This window comes from Gasterosteus aculeatus, chromosome 21 (genome assembly GCF_964276395.1).
Source record: "Gasterosteus aculeatus chromosome 21, fGasAcu3.hap1.1, whole genome shotgun sequence".
Lineage (NCBI taxonomy): Eukaryota > Metazoa > Chordata > Actinopteri > Perciformes > Gasterosteidae > Gasterosteus > Gasterosteus aculeatus.
In genome coordinates, this window is record NC_135708.1 from 660221 (window position 1) to 678565 (window position 18345).

At 45.6% G+C, this 18345-nt stretch overlaps 1 protein-coding gene and 3 long non-coding RNA genes across 10 annotated transcripts in view; 1 reads left to right on the forward strand and 3 right to left on the reverse strand.

The window, feature by feature from the left end:
* LOC144390239 (protein NLRC3-like) overlaps positions 1 to 4220 on the forward strand; it is a 39820-nt gene extending 35600 nt beyond the window's left edge. For all 7 annotated transcript variants that reach the window (XM_078096691.1, XM_078096686.1, XM_078096689.1 and 4 more), the window contains 2 exons: positions 3094 to 3140; positions 3285 to 4220. In XM_078096691.1, coding sequence (XP_077952817.1) covers positions 3094 to 3140; positions 3285 to 3886 — 649 coding nt within the window. In that variant the 3' untranslated portion in view covers positions 3887 to 4220. The remainder of the gene's footprint in view (positions 1 to 3093; positions 3141 to 3284) is intronic.
* The window catches only part of LOC144390396 (uncharacterized), a 265667-nt gene that overhangs the window by 45953 nt on the left and 201369 nt on the right, over positions 1 to 18345 (reverse strand). The gene's annotated exons all lie outside the window — the stretch shown is intronic.
* LOC144390401 (uncharacterized) overlaps positions 1 to 18345 on the reverse strand; it is a 54463-nt gene that overhangs the window by 18278 nt on the left and 17840 nt on the right. The gene's annotated exons all lie outside the window — the stretch shown is intronic.
* LOC144390361 (uncharacterized) lies at positions 15795 to 17850 on the reverse strand. The gene is made up of 2 exons (XR_013454394.1): positions 17212 to 17850; positions 15795 to 17132 (listed from the first exon to the last, which is right to left on the reverse strand). It is a non-coding gene; the product is annotated as an uncharacterized LOC144390361 (long non-coding RNA).

The window sequence follows — 18345 nt, forward strand, 5'->3', positions numbered from 1 at the left end:
TCCCATCCCCCACAGCTCCACCAACCTGCTGCAGTCCCCCTCCCCTCCCTCCCCCAGCCCATCAGGTGCTCACGCCTCTTCATCATTATCACCTTCCCCTCCCCCACCAGCAACGACCCTCTCTATTCTGGAGAGAGACGTTAACCGGCTCTTTAGAAGACTAAATCCCCGTAAGGCAGCCGGTCCGGACTCCGTTTCCCCTCACTCCCTGAAGCATTGTGCTCACCAGCTGTCTCCGGTGTTCACTGACATCTTCAACACCTCCCTGGAGACATGCCACGTACCAGCCTGCTTCAAGGCCTCCACCATCATCCCTGTCCCCAAGAAGCCCAGGATCACAGGACTCAATGACTACAGGCCCGTCGCCCTGACCTCTGTAGTCATGAAGTCTTTTGAACGGCTAGTCCTGTCCCACCTGAAGTTCCTCACCGACCCCCTCCTGGACCCCCTGCAGTTCGCCTACAGAGCCAACAGGTCTGTGGACGATGCTTACAACATGGCCCTCCACTACATCCTCCAGCATCTGGACTCCACAGGAACCTACGCCAGGATCCTGTTTGTGGACTTCAGCTCTGCTTTTAACACTATCATCCCGTCTCTGCTGCAGGACAAACTCTCCCAGCTGCACGTGCCCGACTCCACCTGCAAGTGGATCACAGACTTCCTGTCAGACAGGAAGCAGCACGTGAAGCTGGGGAAACATGTCTCAGCCTCTCGGACCATCAGCACCGGTTCCCCCCAAGGCTGCGTTCTTTCCCCTCTGCTCTTCTCCCTGTACACCAACAGCTGCACCTCCAGTCACCAGTCCGTCAAGCTCCTGAAGTTTGCGGATGACACCACCCTCATTGGACTGATCTCTGGTGGGGATGAGTCCGCCTACAGGTGGGAGTCTGACCATCTGGTGTCGTGGTGCAGCCAGAACAACCTGGAGCTCAACGCTCTAAAGACAGTGGAGATGGTTGTGGATTTCAGGAGGAACAGAGCCCCACCCTCCCCCATCACCCTGTGTGACTCCCCCGTCACTATTGTGGATTCCTTCCGTTTCCTGGGCTCCATCATCACCCAGGACCTCAAGTGGGAGCTGAACATCAGCTCCATCACCAAGAAGGCTCAGCAGAGGTTGTTCTTCCTGAGGCAGCTGAAGAAACTCAACCTGCCAAAGACGATGATGGTCCACTTCTACACGGCCATCATGGAGTCCATCCTCTGCTCCTCCATCACCGTCTGGTACGCTGCAGCCACAGCCAAGGACAAGGGCAGGCTGCAGCGTGTCATCCGCTCTGCAGAGAGGGTGATCGGCTGCAATCTGCCGTCCCTGGAGGACTTGTTCGCTTTCAGGTCTCTGAAGCGAGCTAAAAAGATCGCGGCCCACCCCGGACATAAACTGTTTGTGCCCCTTCCATCTGGCAGGAGGATGAGGTCCATCAGGACTACGACCTAACTGCAATTCATCACTTTGTCACTTGTCTGTTAGTGCACTTTATGCTTAATATTTTTCAACTTCCATCCATCCATTGTCAAACCGCTTATCCTGCACACAGGGTCGCGGGGGGGCTGGAGTCCATCCCAGCCAACTTCGGGCGATAGACAGGGTACATCCTGGATTGGTCGCCAGCCAATCGCAGGGCAACACAGAGACATACAACCATTCACACTCACATTCACACATCTACGGGCAATTTAGAGTCCCCAATTAACCTGATCCCCAGAGCATGTCTTTGGACTGTGGGAGGAAGCCGGAGAACCCGGAGAGAACCCACGCAGACTCCACACAGAAAGGCCACTGGGTGGAATCGAACCCAGGACCTTCTTGCTGTGAGGCGACAGTGCTAACCACCACGCCACCGTGCCGCCCTATTTTTCAACTTTTTATATTTAAAATTTGTTGAACTTTATTCCCCTGTTTTATACTAACCCATAGCCTTAGCCTTATTCTTACTAACCCATTGCATTAGCATTTCATTCCACTTTATTTTATTACCTGTGCACTGTTGTCTTGTCTGTCTACTGTCGCGCACTAACCGCCAAGACAAATTCCTTGTATGTTTGACATATTTTGGCTAATAAATGTTTCCTGATTTCCTGATTCTGTATTTGCTCATAAAGTCTGAAAAACGGGTTATTTGGCCGATATTTTGATAAGCGACCGAAGCCAGTTCAGTGTTTCCATCATTATAACAGGGGTGCCCCCGCATGAAGTAGTACAACGGGGAGACACTGCAGTCCACCTGATCAATGGGACAACGTGGACGTCCTCCGACTCGCGACCCGTTTTCATGCCTGCATGTCACACTTAAATGTTTCAGATCATGAAACAAATGTAAATATTAGACACAGATAACGCAAGTAAACACAAAATGCAGTTTTTATCTTTAAGGGGAGAAAAGAATCCAAACCTAAATGGCCCTGTGTGAAAAAGTGATGAAAACATAAATGAAGTGAGGTTCATCACATCTTTGGAAAGCCCAGTTCCATTTCTCCAGCCACAGCCGTTCTCAATCTAGAAATCACTTAAATAGGAGCTGCCTGACAAAGTGAAGTAGACCACAAGATCCTCACAAGCGAGACATCAGGCTGCGATCCAAAGACATTCAGGAACAAATGAGGAACAAAGTCATTGAGATCCATCAGTGTGGAAAAGGTGACAAAGCCATTTGTAAAGTTTTGGGACTCCAGCGAACCACAGGGAGAGACATTGTCCACAAATGGGGACAACATGGAAACATGCACATTGTGTGAATACTGAATGGTCTGTATCTGCTTTATCTTTATGAAACAGTTTAATGTGAATGTTCCTTTGCACACGTCCCATGAAGCTTGATCTGTAGCATGACGTCATTTCTCCCGTTTGAATTCACATCTGGTGAAAGTACAGTGACAGGTCCATTTCTTATTTGTTATCCATTGATCTTCTTCATGAATATATTCCAGCACCTCGTCGCTGTGTGACGCCTGACTGACAGTCTGTGGTCGTCTGTAAGTAGTGGTAGAAGAAGAAGAGGTGCTCCATGTGGACATGAAGGACAAAGCTGTGTGTGAGAGTGATGTAATGTCCATGTCTCCATGCTGCTCTGACCCCCCTCCTCCTTTCAGGGTGGAGCCTGATGGAGTCCGATGGTTGAGACCAGGTCTGAGGAAGTGTAAGTGTGCTTTGATTCATGAAGATTCAACCATCTTCACACTGTGACATCACTCATTCACCTCTGTGACGTCATCATCAACGTGTCAGTAGATGATCACATGATTAATAACTGCAGCTGTATTGTGTCTTGTTCTCTCATCAGATTCCTGTGAACTCACAATCGACACAAACACAGTAAACAAACAACTCAAACTGTCTGACAACAACAGGAAGGTGACACGTGTGATGGAGGATCAGTCATATCCTGATCATCCAGACAGATTTTACTGCTGGCATCAGCTGCTGTGTAGAACTGGTCTGACTGGTCGCTGTTACTGGGAGGTCGAGTGGAGAGGAAGAGTTAATGTATCAGTGAGTTACAGAGGAATCAGGAGGAAAGGAAACAGTAGAGACTGTTGGTTTGGACACAATGATCAGTCCTGGAGTCTGATCTGCTCATATGGAGGTTACTCTGTCTATCACAAGAAGACGGTAACACGCATCACCTCCTCCTCCTCCTCCTCCTCCTCCTCCTCCTCCCCCTCTGGTAGAGTAGCAGTGTATGTGGACTGTCCTGCTGGCTCTCTGTCCTTCTACAGAGTCTCCTCTGACACACTGATCCACCTCCACACCTTCAGCACCACATTCACTGAACCTCTTTATCCTGGGTTCTGCTTCAGTTCTGGTTCCTCAGTGTCTCTGTGTCCTCTTCAGGAGGGAGAGTCTCCTCCTGGTGGAGAACCTTCCTCTCTGCTCACCACATAGTTCAGTCTGTACAGCTGATGGTGGTTCATGTGGCTGTAGATGCAGGTGGAGCAGGTGAGGGGTACCTGAGCTGGTCTGGACTCTGGGGGGTCCACAGCTCTCTGGGACTCAGATGGAAGTGTGAAAGAGCTCAGCTTAATGCTGCTGTGCTCCTTCAATCAATAGATGATCATTTAGATATTGGCTCCTAATTAGGCTTTAATCTTCATCTTTATGTGTTCAAGAAGACATTTTATAAGACGCTCTTTCATCTGTCCCCCCATATGAGACAAATGTGTCCTTATGTGTGTGTGCGCTTCATCAGCAATAATAAAAACAAGATGAATGAGGAAAATATGAATGTGTAATTCTTTTTGAGCCCATTTTAACTTCAAATCTTTCTAAATCTGTTGAGTGAAATCAAATCTAATTTCACATAATCAGGTTTGTTTTGAACAAGAAGCTTTTTAATGGTTCAGCAAACCTCTCAAGGAAATATTGAATATGCGATACTTGTGTTTTTATTCACTATAATGTCATTTACAACATTTACTCCATGTGTTACTTTAACAGAAATAGAATTGTTTGGCTCTAATGTTAATAAATGACTTTTATTGGAAACAACTGTACATGTCAGGCCATCAAATAAAGATGCTTTCAACACGCTGTATTATTTCTTTTGACATGAAATACTCTGATCCTTTTTAAAGATGCTGTACTATTGACTTTTGTACTATTTCCTCCATAATATCTGTATTTATTCTACAGCCCTGTTGCTGTGTCAATAGCACAGAGGAAACATTGGTGGTGCAGCATGTTGAAGAAGGAAGTGAGTAAATAAAGAAATGAGTAATGAATAAGTTGCTTTATTAACCTTATTAACCTTCACGCAGAGCCGTCTCACAACAACACAAACTACTGAGCTCGCTACTTCAGGTGCAACTTGAAGCTTTCATTCTGCACCAAATATCACACTTAAGTCACCAACAAAAACACACAAAGCACAAGCACACATTGGATAACAGGGTGGAGTTTATCTCCTCACAAAGTGGAGTATTGAAAGTGTTAAATGGGATTTCCCGCCAAAATAAAAGACAAACAGCAGCAGCATTGCCACTAAGTGCAATAAAACACGCGTTGTGCAGCGTGGACAGAAAGAGGAACGGCTTTAACTTTCCATCTCTTAATAACATGGTTATTGTAGCTGAAAGAAATGATTACAATAAAGTACATCCTCATTCTGCTCTAAAGCAGGTGTGTCAAACTCATCGTAGGTCACTTTGATCTCCAGCCATGTCCAGGGCTGATATGAAGGTCCAAGGTGATTCTATGTGGACGTTTCTCCAGGTTTCATGGCTCGGCTTCACCTCCTCACGCACAAACGCATGAGGACCGTCACCGATTACTTCCTGGCTCCCTGATGGGAAGCTTCCGGATGCTGGTTTGCAACGTTCTTGAAGAGTTAAAGGTAACTGACCTTTAAAGGCCGACTAACCTGTGAGATCCATCTCTCATGGATATGTAGGTTTGTGCATCCTGCTGCTCCTTCACTGCACTATATTCTGTACTGATGCTTTTACACTGATTATCCAACTTGATGTAATGCCTTTGGTACATCTGCTCATCCAGATGTGCAATGGCAGGGAAAGGCCAATCTATGGATGTAAACCAAAGTCGGTGTCTGGTGAGGCTGTGGTACAGAACTTCAGCCTGTGGATCACGGCTCAGCTAACCGGCTCTCTGCTGTTTCCTGTCAATAAGCATCCAAACTGAAAGAACTCATTCCCCATGTGGGCCTGAGTTCCACAGTGAGTCCGTGCATCTGAAGCTCAGTCAATCAGCAAGTGTGACATGTGGGGAACAAAGAAGTTAGTGACAATACTACAGGCAGCCTGAATGTAGAACTTCTGGATGATCCTCCTTCCTCCAGCACATGAAGCAGCTGCAGAGTTACAAACATGAGTGTGAAAGGAAGGCCACACGTGAGCCTGTTTGCTGTGAAGGAGAGATGTTCAGGCCAGGAGATAACGTACAATATGGGGATTCTTGTTGGCCGTGGCGCTCAATGGTGCCTTTATGTTCCCTTTTATTCCCCATATGTGTGTTTTTACAAGTTAACCGGCCCTTAAAGTCCCAGTAAAAGTGAAGCAGAGCCATTTGACCTTCTGTATTTAGCTGCTCCAACAGCAGAAGATGCTTTGGGTGCATTTTGTGTCAATCATGTGAGTTAGAAAGTATTCTTCTTTCACACAGCGAGACGCTACATGTGGCTCATTGGAAGAATACAGTAGTACACGACTGTCTCACTTTCACTTTATACTTCTCCACACTGGAGGACAAACAGAAGCTGATGGCGTGTTTCTACCCGTCAGAGGACACTTCTGTCTTTTCAGGGTGTCTCAGAAAAAGTCAAAAATCTCATAGCTTCTCCTGGCAATGGAGAAAGGATCTCTTGGAAGAAGGAAAATCTCTTGAGGAGGTTGAGATTGAAGGCATCTACCAGATTTATGAACTTTATTGGTTATTTTAAAAATGGTTACAAAGAGAATTACAGGAAGATAAATTCAACAACCAAGCAGTGTGACGGGGTGAGTGTGCTCATCAAACATGCTTTTCTTTAGATGAAGTGGAACCAGACGTCCAAGAATTGGAGATGATGAAGATCGAGAAGATGACGACGATGATGTTGATGAAGATGGAAATGGTGAAACGTCTCATCCTGTCCATGGATTAAGAGCTATGTAATGAACATGTGGTCTTCTAGTGTCCATTGGTACAACATGTGAGATTGGACTCTGGAGCAAACATACCAGACCATACTGGAGAAGATGGTGCTTCTCTGTCAAGCCATCGTTGGTAACATCAGAATAATGTTATTTATTGGTCCCCACCAAAACAACCAAACACTGTCACATGACACAAACCATCTGCGCAAACAAGGCTGTTGCCTGGCAACGCTAATGACTGAATGTCCACAAACTCTTCTTGTGTTGCCGTCACAAGGTCTACATTCATGGTTCATATATTCAGGGTCACTACAGACTGAACTCCCAAGGCTTTCATGCTACTTTGATGCATTTCTAGGGGAGAACATATAGTAGCTAGTAAGAAAAGAGGAGAGCAGGCCAAGGACGGGCTTTATAAATACTAATGTGCCCCAAGTATCCAGAGACTAATGAAGGCCACTAAATGGTCCCCAACCATTGGTCAACTTGTGTTATTAAGTTGGTAAGACGAGTGTGTTACAGCCACAGAGGCTGACAAACACCAACCGATGAACTGCAGAGGATTTGATTACAATAAATAACGTGTAGAAGGTAGAAATTGAAGCGCTTCTCTTAAATAGTTTGAACAGGTCACTTTGTTTAAATAATGTGATTAAGGTGGTTGACCGTCAGCGACCTTGTGAAAACATGTGAGACCGTTGCTGTCTGTCTGTGACACACACACGTATTTCAGCTGAAAGTGTATTTAGTTCATGTCTTTTCAGTCTTTTATATGAAAGTGTAAGTGAGTGAAATGACTTTTAGTTAACTAGTACGTGTTCTCTGTGCAGCTGAAGTCTGCTTGTGTCCACTTCATAGCAGCCAAACACACCACTGCCTTCACACGCTACGTGGAGCACATCAACTACCGGCTGGCCTCCTGTCACTTCTTCTCCTGCTGTCACCTTTCCGTAGCTTTTCACTCCCAACTAAAGTGCTGACTCAGGTAATGATGCATGGCTGACGGGGAGATCACAGCGTTTTTACTGCAAAGCAGACACACCGAGCCAGACCAGGAAGCCAAGTCACATCGAGTTGTTTTGTCATTTGTGAAGAGTAATAAACGGGAACATCAGCCAAAGAGACCAAAGACCTGCAATGTCTTTGTGAAAGGGAGTAAGGAAGAGGATCTTCTCCTGCAGCCAGCCGAGTGGCTGCAGGAGAAGCACAGTGTCTCTTTCTCTTTCATTTAACACAGAGCTGTAACTGTCTGCAGGCCATGTCCATCTCTGAGACCTGGTATGCCGTTAAAGACCACGGCACCAACTACTGCAACATCTACGAGCTCATCCAAGGTACTACAGAGTTATTAGTATTATGCTCAGAGGAAATCACATCACATTCATACATGGACTGATGGAGGTTGTTTAGGAGAAACACCTCATGTCCCATTTTACAAAAGCAACACTAAACAATAATGTTAATAATAAATCAATGTGAATGAATGAGAGTGGTGATTAGCAGCATTAACCACACAGTCTGATGATCCTCATACCGCCGTCTCCTTTGTTGAACAGGAAGTGGTCTAACCCAAGCCAGAGGTCACAGAGAGGTCACCAGTGACTTCCTGTGTCCCCAACGCTCCTCTGCTAACTGATATTCAGCTTATACATCAACATGCTGCTTGTTACTGTTGTATTTGGGAGTTTGTTCTGTTTCCATTGAGGAATAGACCCCTTCAATGTTTGTAATCATCCGGTAGAACGGGTAGGTGGGCGCGCAGCCTGGGGTCAGAACACATTGCGTGCTTAACGTTAATAGACCAGGGTTTGCGACCACAGGAATTGAGGAATGAACGGGGACAGAAGCGGTAACATCAAATTCAAACCATAAAAATATGGATCAACTGACACTTTCTCAACGTATTTTAATGTTCTCGGACACTGATGGCAGAACAGTGGGTGCCGTGGATGAAGGAAATACACAGTTCCATAGAGCGGAAGATCCCGGCAGATGTCCGAGTACGGCACACTATTCTCAGACACTCATTTGAATTTATTCTAGTGTACAGAAAATTGTTCACACAATCCTGGCTTTGGAGTTTAATCTAACAGAAAGGGGTGATAAAGGATGACTTTACCTGATATGAAGTGAACACTGCAAACACGAGCTTCTTTGATCGTAGCATTGTCCCAGTCTGCCCGTTTAAAGCCACAGACGTCGTCTATTTTTTTGAAAAGGATGAGATCCTGCAGGAATCCTAAAAAACTTGAGTCCACAACTGGTGCGATTTGCCGTCCACGACGCAGCAAGTCGGCATTTTGAAGAGAAAATGTTTCGTTTACACACGATCGCTGGAAGTTCACGGAACTTTCTGACCCCGACATTCGCACTACGCACTTCAAATTTTCCTGTGACGTCATCCGTGAAGGGGTCTATAAATACCTAATGAATATACTGTATAACTGTACCCAATATGCTCTATGTTGTCTTTGCTACGGTGTAGCAACCGCGGCTATTCAACTAGCTAAACTCTTCCTCCAAATGACGCGTTGAGTCGTAGTAGCTTCTCAAGCTGTTTACTGTGGCTCTTTATATCATGTCACAGACAGAAGAGTGAAAACTGTAACAAACACCAGGTACACAATAGTTTAGTCCTACGTAAACATATGTGAATAAAACGTTTTTAATTACAGTCATCAAATCCCCTTTTACTGTAAATATGCATCTTAACTTTTACATTACAATTAAAACAATGAAATGATCAACTTACGACGTTGCTTCTGCAGCATTTACGATGTGGATTGCCATGGATGACCAAAGCATGTTGGCTAATTCTACCATCTTTCTCTAACCACTAACAGGAAACTAACCCCCGGAACTCCTACGGCATGAAACCATTTCAAAATAAAAGCTTGTACAAAATAAAAGCCTAATGCCTAAAAGGCAGCGGATGCTCATTTCATGTATTTGTACACACTGATCATACATCATTCAGTAAGGACTCCCATGCACCTATTCCTCCCATGACATGAGATCTGCTGATGAGAGGATGAGAGGCATTTATAATGGGCCCTTATACCTTCAATTGACTCAGACAGAACAAATAGTAATTAACCAGTTGTGGGTTTGCAGCAGGTTCTGGTAACACAACGTAGTGTTTGACCTCATAGAAGACAAGACATTTTTTAGAGACGAAATAGAAACACGTTCAGGTTCTCCTGAAGTAAAATGCATCCCTTTGGATTCCTGTTGTTAAGCTCTAAACCTCTAGCAGCTTGTAGCATATTATAATACGGGTAGATGAAATGCAGCGCTCTGATTGGTTGAGAGTGAGTCGCGGTGCATTATTGAGCCATAATGTACAGTTGCTGGTCACATTGACCCGAGCGTTCCGTATCACTGCACACAAAGTAACAGGTCAGATTTTGTGCCGTTCGTTGACATTTCAGTGTTCAGCTCAGTGGCGATCGCCGAGAAGAGACCAGAAATCCCACAAATGATCAGTTTGGGTCAACGCGAGCTTCCACAACCGGACAATGAAGGTGGACGTCATGAGCGATGTGAATGAAGGAGACGCTGCAGCACCCGATGCTGTTTACCTGCACGTACGGGGACTATTTTGTCTCTAGACTCCTGAAATGAGACACACAACGTTTGTGGGCTACAACTGTTTAGTGCTGAAAGCAGCTATTTACTTACTATTCATAATGTGGCTGGTAACCGTATTATAAAAGCAGCACTTTATCTCTAATAATGTAAGAGTCGGGGGGCGTTGTTAGGCCCGACGCGCAGCGGAGAACTGCTCCATCATTGGAGGATAAAGTACAGCCTATAAGGCGATGGGTTTGTTTAAACATAAAGGAATAAAAGTTACATTTCAACTTTAAGATAAAGTACACCAGCCAACAGAAAGTGACGAGCGAGGTGAGAAATAAAGTGAGCGGTGGAACGTCAGAGTCAGTCCGTGTTGATGAAGGCGGCGTTCTCCATGTTGTGTCACATGGAGCGTCGTTGGCCAGCGACGTGCAAACCGTTCTCCACGCAGACGACTCGTACCATGTAGATCTGTTCATGTGCTGCAAAGTGACGATGACTCTGTAACGGACCATGAACTGGACATCGTGGTCTCCGTGGCAGGAAATGGAAGCGGAGGCGGTGGGTTTAAAACTAGGAAACATCCCCTATGATCAGATATTGTCTTCTGTACGCAGCAAACAACAGGGATAACAATCTGTGTTTAGCACGTTTCATCCGCCCAGACAAGGACGCTCCTTCTAAATGAACATATGCCGATGTAGCGGCTTTTGAAAGGTATCTGGGGCTGAAGGTCATCATCTTCCACCATGTGACAGGTCGTAAACGCCTGCAGGGCTTCAGAACACACGACACACCCCACCTGCAGACAGTGTGGCTCCATCTATACAATGAGCACCAGCACAGGATTGGAAATAAGACATAACGGTAAGCACCTTGTGAGGAACGACACAAGAGCAGAACACACAGCTTATACATCCATAGCCCACAATGCATCTGGTTTGACAACTCTATCATCCTGAAGTATCTTGTAAAACAGAAGATCCGGCCCACGGTGGTCATGAGTGGGAGTCACGCTGATGTATGACAACGCAGACCAGCAGACATCAGAAGACTCACTTAGTTTTCTACGCATGCGTTTGGCACAAACACCCGCGGCGTTGGGGTTTGAGGATGTGGAAAAAGGTTATTTTCCACACAAGTTCAACACGAGGGCGAATGAATACTACGTTGGCAGAGACCCCGACCCGTCTTACTACGGGTACGAGACGTGTGACACTGAACAAACTTCATCCATGAGGTGGTGCAGCACAGTTTGTGGAGAGAAATGTGATTTCCAGGCAGAGCTCAGCCTGCTGTGTCAATGATGTAGAGGCGTTGTGGAGCGCGTGCTCCATTCATGGTGGAACATTCCTAGAACGCACGCAGCTCCACCCTGTTCCTCTCACCACTTTGCCATCCAGCTGTTTGGGTGTGTTCAGAACCTTGTTCCTCCCGCGGGACACGGTGGCTCTGACACACGAGGGGCTCCACAAGACACAAGAAGACGTATTCTGATGTTTCCATGCAGTGGCCTGAATACGTGTCCCACACGGAGAATATTGACATCAGACATGCACTCAACCACGGGGAGCACCAGTCTGCTCCGTTCTATGTGGGCGGTTAGAATTCGCTTGTTATGAATCGGCCGGTTGTTTTTTTCCCGGATGTGTCAAATGTCGCGTACAGAGCGACATGAACCCCGTCACCAAAGTCCCGTATGGTAACAACACAAGGCGCTTATGGAGAGAACAGATGCCCTGCAGAAACAACAGGGTTTGAACGTTGTGCTGATGTGGGAGTGTGAGTGGGCCTCATCAGAACCATCCAGCGCTTCTGTACAGGCCTTTATGGCCACGTACAAACAGCACAAACGTCTGGATCCTACAAAGGCTCTTTGGCCGGCGTACAGATGCTATGAAGTTGTACCACAAGGTCTGCGATGATGAAAAAATCAGATACTAGGACTTTACAAGTCTGTATCCAACTGTACAGAGAAACAAACAGCATCCCGTCGGCCACCTCCAGATTATCGTCAGGGATTCTGAGTCCATGGATAATTACTACGGCTTCATAAAGTGCACAGTGCCCCCCGAGGGCTGTTTCTCCCCGTCTTGCCGTACAGATGTCATGGAAAGCTCATGTTCCCGCTGTGCGGGTTGTGTGCTGACACTTTGAACCAACCTTGTGAGTGTGTTCACAGTGAGAGAGAGAGGCAGCTGTCTGGGGTTCGGGTCCCTGGAGCTACAGACGTCTGTGGAAAAGGGTCAGCGGATTGTGTCCACCCATGAAGTCTGGCATTCTCCCAACAAAACAAGCACATTGTTTAGTGGACATGTGAAGACGTTCATGAAATGCAAGCAGGAGGCATCAGGCTATCGGGCCACATCTTGGTGACTGACCAACTAAACATGTGATGTGTGTGTCCGGGCCGAAGAAGACGACGTCACACAGTTTGTATGTTACGCACACGACACGCTACAAGGTCAAACCAGCGTCACATGCAAAGGCGTCGCGTTAAATGGCCGTGACGCGGCTGTTGTCCCGCCCCACGCGCTGATTGGTCTCGTTCCATCTGCTGTAGCCAATTGCAGCACACATACGTTGACTGTCTGAAACCATCAAACGGGACAAGAAGAGGTTCCGTCTTAAAAAGGAAAGTCCAAGTGGTGAACAATAAGCGGCGGGTGTTGCCCGATTACACCACGCTGCCCTCTGGCTACTAATGGGGATCAAGGGTTTGATGCGCGGCTACAACATCCCTTTAGTTTGGTAGTGAGGACCATCGAATCCAGCAAAGACTCTTTATCAAGAATATTTCACAGCGTTTTGATAACATGGTGCACATTTATTCATGTTGGCAGCCTTTATATACGTTGTAGAGGGCTTACCAGAGTCTCTGTGATGATGTTTTACTACCACAGGACAAAGACAACCTACTCATCAGAGACCATTTAATGAATGCCAGCAGTAATGATATAGAAGTTATCAATGTTTTTACCAAATACGTACATCATAGAAATCTCAGCTGTATGTATTTAGTGCAGAATGTATTTATTCAGGGTAAAGTTAGCCGCACTATTAGTTTAAACACTAACTATCTCATTGTGTCGCTCAGACACAGAATGTGGTCACGCATGTGGAGGAATGTGACTCTGTTAGAATCCATGTATGAATCCTCTCCCCGTGTGAGGAGAGTCATTGTGGCTGATGCAAACAGACATTGGATTAATGCACTGTGTGAGATCAACGTGTTAAGAGGTCAGATCCCGTTGACCGACAAACAGTTTGTACTTTTAAAGAAGAAGAAGAATCTCATCAGACTGGTAGCCGATAAAAAGATCAGACTCAACAAGAAGGAAAAGAGGCTCAATCAGACGGGGGGATTTTTATTACCGTTACTTTTATAATTAACCTCGTCAACCGGGGGAAGTCAAATGGAGCACGCTCAGATAATGTCTCTGGTCCCCTGCAGCAGATTGAATGGATGAAGCAGCAGCAACATGAGCAGCGCAGCTCTATAAGACCGGCCGTGCAAAATGAACCGATGTATTGAAGCAACCTGACGCCGACATGTATGAAAAGGCCCAAACACATGGTGGTATTTTACAGAGACACTTGTCTGTGGTGCGACAGGGCGAGCGGGAGACGGGCGTATTGTCTCCATCACTACCACCCCATGAAAGCAGCTGTGCCTCAACAGATGTTGATGAAGGGCTCAGAAGAGATGTGATTTGGAGTAATGTCATCCGACACATGCCTAAAAAAAGTAGGAAACATGCTGAATGCACATAATGGACAGACGAGGGCGAGATTATCATCAGTGATCAAATGATCAAAGGCACACGTTTGTATGACCTGGTGAAAAGTGTCACCGTATAATGTTTTAGACCCTTCTACACCCATCGGGTGGAGGTTTTGTATAAAAACACCCCTTCAGGCCTCATTCAGTCCGAGGTCTTAGACTAGTCGGTCTCTAGGTAGCAGAACCTTTAAGACCCCAAAGGCCAAAAAGGCTAAATCTCATTGGCTGATGGGTGATTCATGGTTAAACCTTTAAGATTTCATTATTCTTTGACATGTAATTGTGTTGTTTTTTTAATAACAAATGTCTGAATGCCTATTATTTTGTTTTATGTCACTTTTCAATATACTTAATCCACATTTTTTTGTTTTATGTATTGTATTATATCGGCAACAAGACTGATAAAATGAATAAAAATATATTTCGACATTAGATCGCACATTGTACACATGAAAAAGTATCCCCACAGCACACAGAGGGGTGTATTTTGTGAACAAAATGACAGACCATTGCATCGTTATTAACTAAATTATGTCCGTACAAGATTCCGTAGCAAGATTATTCTAGAATAAGACACGTCTGTGCAGTTATAATTGAGAAAATTAACTATTTCATGCGGGAATGCTTCATAGTTTGGAGGGTGTCCAAAACTATCAAAGAAAAACCGCGCTTGTGCTTTGTGATATAAAGAGCCAACCTGGTGCGTGTTTACAATCATCATAGCCGGATACTTGTGCAATGCACATTTAGGAAGTGGATCACAAGCTAGAACTCCCATAAAATCTGTGCCATTAACAACGCTTGTCAACTCTACGGTGTTCGTTGGGTTTTTTAGAAGTTATCTATCAACACTGGTCGCTGGTTTAATATCTCCATGAGTCAAAAACAGAATAACAAATGAGATTAATAGTCCGGGGCAGAGCTGTTCTCAAACGGACCTCCAATCGAACATTTCCTGTCTTAATTAGTGACCCGTTCCCCGAGTGGCCGTCGCCAGGCTCCAGATTAAAACAGAACAGGGAGTATCGGTGGCCAAAGTCATTCCGTGTTACTGCCAGCCGTCTGTCTTTCTAGTGTGCAGCTGCCGCAGTCATCAGAGAGAATACGTATAAAGTGTAACAAGCTGCATGAATGTCTGCTATGGGGCAAAAAGGGATTTGCTATTTGAGGGTAATGGAAAAGGTTCCCTGTGTTTAAAGCCCAGTGTTGCCGCCAGATGTCCTTCAAAGGTCATAGTTGACTCCGACGCCACTCGCAGGAAGTAGATGGGATTTATAACACGGCTATAATGCATCGATACACCCGCCAGAGGAGGGTAACTACTAAGTGGTAAATGAATCGCTTTAGTTATTGCCTGTATAGAGTCACAAACCCCCACCCCACCTATAATTCCATATCTCATTCTTAGGATATACCTGGAATGAGGCGCTACTTGGTAGCGTGACATAAAGAGTGACCTCTTACGGTGTGTGCGTTTGTCTTTTTAATCACACGTCCACAATGTCTTTTTCTAAGACACACGTATTAAACTTATCCGGCCAGCCTCTCCATTTTACCATCACCTGCTTCTTAACTTCTGTCCAGGATTTTTTCTATTTTAAAGACTTTGTTTTTACCTATAATTACCTTTTGCAGCTCCCTCTCGTAAAACGCCCCTTTCACAGACTCACCCGCACAGTGTGTGAGCTTATAAACTGGTGCATCTCTGGCCATACACTGGTATTATAAAATGCTCATCGGGGAATGTTAGTTTATAACCCTTCCTAAACACCTCAGAGTTTTGATATTCTCACGGTGTCCCCCTTTAATTTGAAGCTAACAACCTTTTCATTGTCTTTGTTTACAGCCGATGGAGCCATTTCTATAGATCTGTGATGAGAGTTGTTCTACACGTCTACAAGATCTTGAACCACGTCCACATATCTGAGTGAACAGATGTTAAATATCTCCACATTCGTGTCTTGTATGTCCACCACACTTGCTTTGGTCTCGTTTGAGGTTGAAAAATGTGTCATTTTATGTGGATCCAACAGTCTCCTAAACGGCTTATTATAAGACTCTGTCCCTTGGTCAGTTTGCAGTCTCACTGGTATACGGCCCTCACTCAGAATGTCTTTAGAGGCTCTGGCGACAGTGGAGCCTGATTTGTTAGAAAGACATCTAACTCACACGTATTTGGAAAATACATCGATACTCTGCATATTCTCCCATATCAACAGGATCCATCTGAAACTGTCTGTCGATACCGCTGACCAACACCCTGTTCCTCGGACAATGTACGGCTGCCTCAGCGTGCAGCGGATACGCGTCCTGCTCCAATAAAAATGAATTCACCGCGGACATTGACGGCGTCGCCCCGGTTCCTTCTCTAACGGCAGTTCGGCCACACTGCCCAATCCTTCGGGATGTGCTGGATCATAATACATCTGCAGCGTCCCTTCCATGATAGTGTCAAAGTACCAATGAGCACAAATGTGTTTTATTTCTGTTATACAAAACATATCAGCGGTAGTCTGAAGAATAACATTCGTTTTTAAAATCACGTTACAGGACACTCAAGATGTTCACTTCATTTTTTCTCTCAGCATGTTTTGTTTGTCAGTCTCATCATCATCGGGTACCTCCCACTCCTCATTCTGCTCTCGTACTTCTTCCCACCACTTGTCAAGCTTTGTTAGTTGATTCATTTTGTCTGTCTTCCCCGTCCATTGTCTCATACATTTTTTGGATGGTATCATACGCATTGTCCACATAATTCAGATGGTTTAAAAGAACTTCCACAGCCTCCTGGATGTGGTACCAGTCGACATGAAGATGATCCACAGCCATAAACAGGGAGACGGCGGATATGAAGTTCTCATTCCACAAACTTTTCATTATCGGTTCAAAGTGTAGTTGGTAGAAGCAGTCGCATTGCTCCAAACAAGGATGTTTTTTCTGACTGGGATCATTTGTCTGACAGCCATAACCAATCTCTACATTGTATTTAAGCCAGACCTTGTTCAGCAGATGTAGCGCCCAGATTCTAACATATTCCAGAATCCTTAAACGCCTGGTGAGGTTCACAGGCCTTCTCTTCCTGTGTGTTCATAGGCCCTGGCTGTGGGAGTGTGTGAATCAGAGATGGAGGTGGTGGAGAAGAGGGGGGAGTTCATTGGAGGGACGCTGACGTTTTAAGCGTCTGACAGTAAAAACATTTTTAGGATTCTGCATGATTGAACCCCGGTTACAGATCTACACAGAACAATTGAACAACCCACCTGTCGTTCTTTTAGATGATCAAGGGTTGGATGATTGTCGGTCTACACAAGGTAGCAGGCATACCAAGTTGCATAGCAACCGGTGTATTGTCGTAAACAAGAGGTTTTCTAACAACCCCGTAAGCCTGACTCTGTCTCTCTTGATCGCTTCGTCAATTTGACTAAACCCTTTTAGCAAAGCGGGCCAGTCACACCACTGAACAAAGGAAATGAGCGGGAACCACGTGTTCTACGCTTTGTCTTGTGACGTCACGAGAGGCGCCGCCGCTCTCTCCGGGGTAGTTCAAATAGCGCGAGGTCACAGAGTTCAAAAATGCAAACAAAGGTTTTAATTTACGTCCTTCAAATTAAACAGAAAACAGTCAAAACAGGGAGTAACTCAGGCTTCGGTCGATCTTCGCCGGTAAAACTTAACTAATGTCTTGTCTTTGGAGGGGAAACGGAAATCCACTTCTTTAAAGAGAGAACACCGTCCTCTCGGTCTCTCCTGCATTCGGGAATCCTTCTGTCTTGGTCTGCTCTTCTGCCGCGGGCCCAATCTGCAGCTCGTCTCTCCTCCCTCAGCGGTGTGTCTTCCGCCCTCATGGAGGCCTCCAGGTCGTCACACCCTGATGGGTTTCAGGTGTGAGGGGAATGCTCTGAGTTTCGGGGTGGAGTTCCTACCTCCACCAGCAGATGGAGCCATAGTAGTTACAGCCGTCTCCGGTGAACGTAGCTCCCTTCCAAGACCGAGCCTCTCGTGACATCACAGTCTGTAAGAGGGTACGGCTGTTCTCTCCTGCTCTTACGGCCTCTATTAGCCACCATTTGCTCGCGGTCTTCGCAGGCAGTCATAGAAATCATCCTGTCGTCTGTTGTGGTGTATTTTCTGTAGGGGGGTGCTCTGCCACACTCTCACCCCCCCATTGTAAACTACTTTGTGATAACAGTTATATGTCTGGGCATCCTTCCAGAATGAATAAATAACGGGGCACCACCCTGAGCTAACAGGGACCAATAACCAATACTATAAATCAAGTCTCATAATTGATATTCACTCCTTGAGGGTGAAGATGTTGGAAGGAGTTAAGTTCGAGCACTGGCGATGTATGTCAACGGTCACCACCATATAAATGCACAAGTAAACACAGGAAA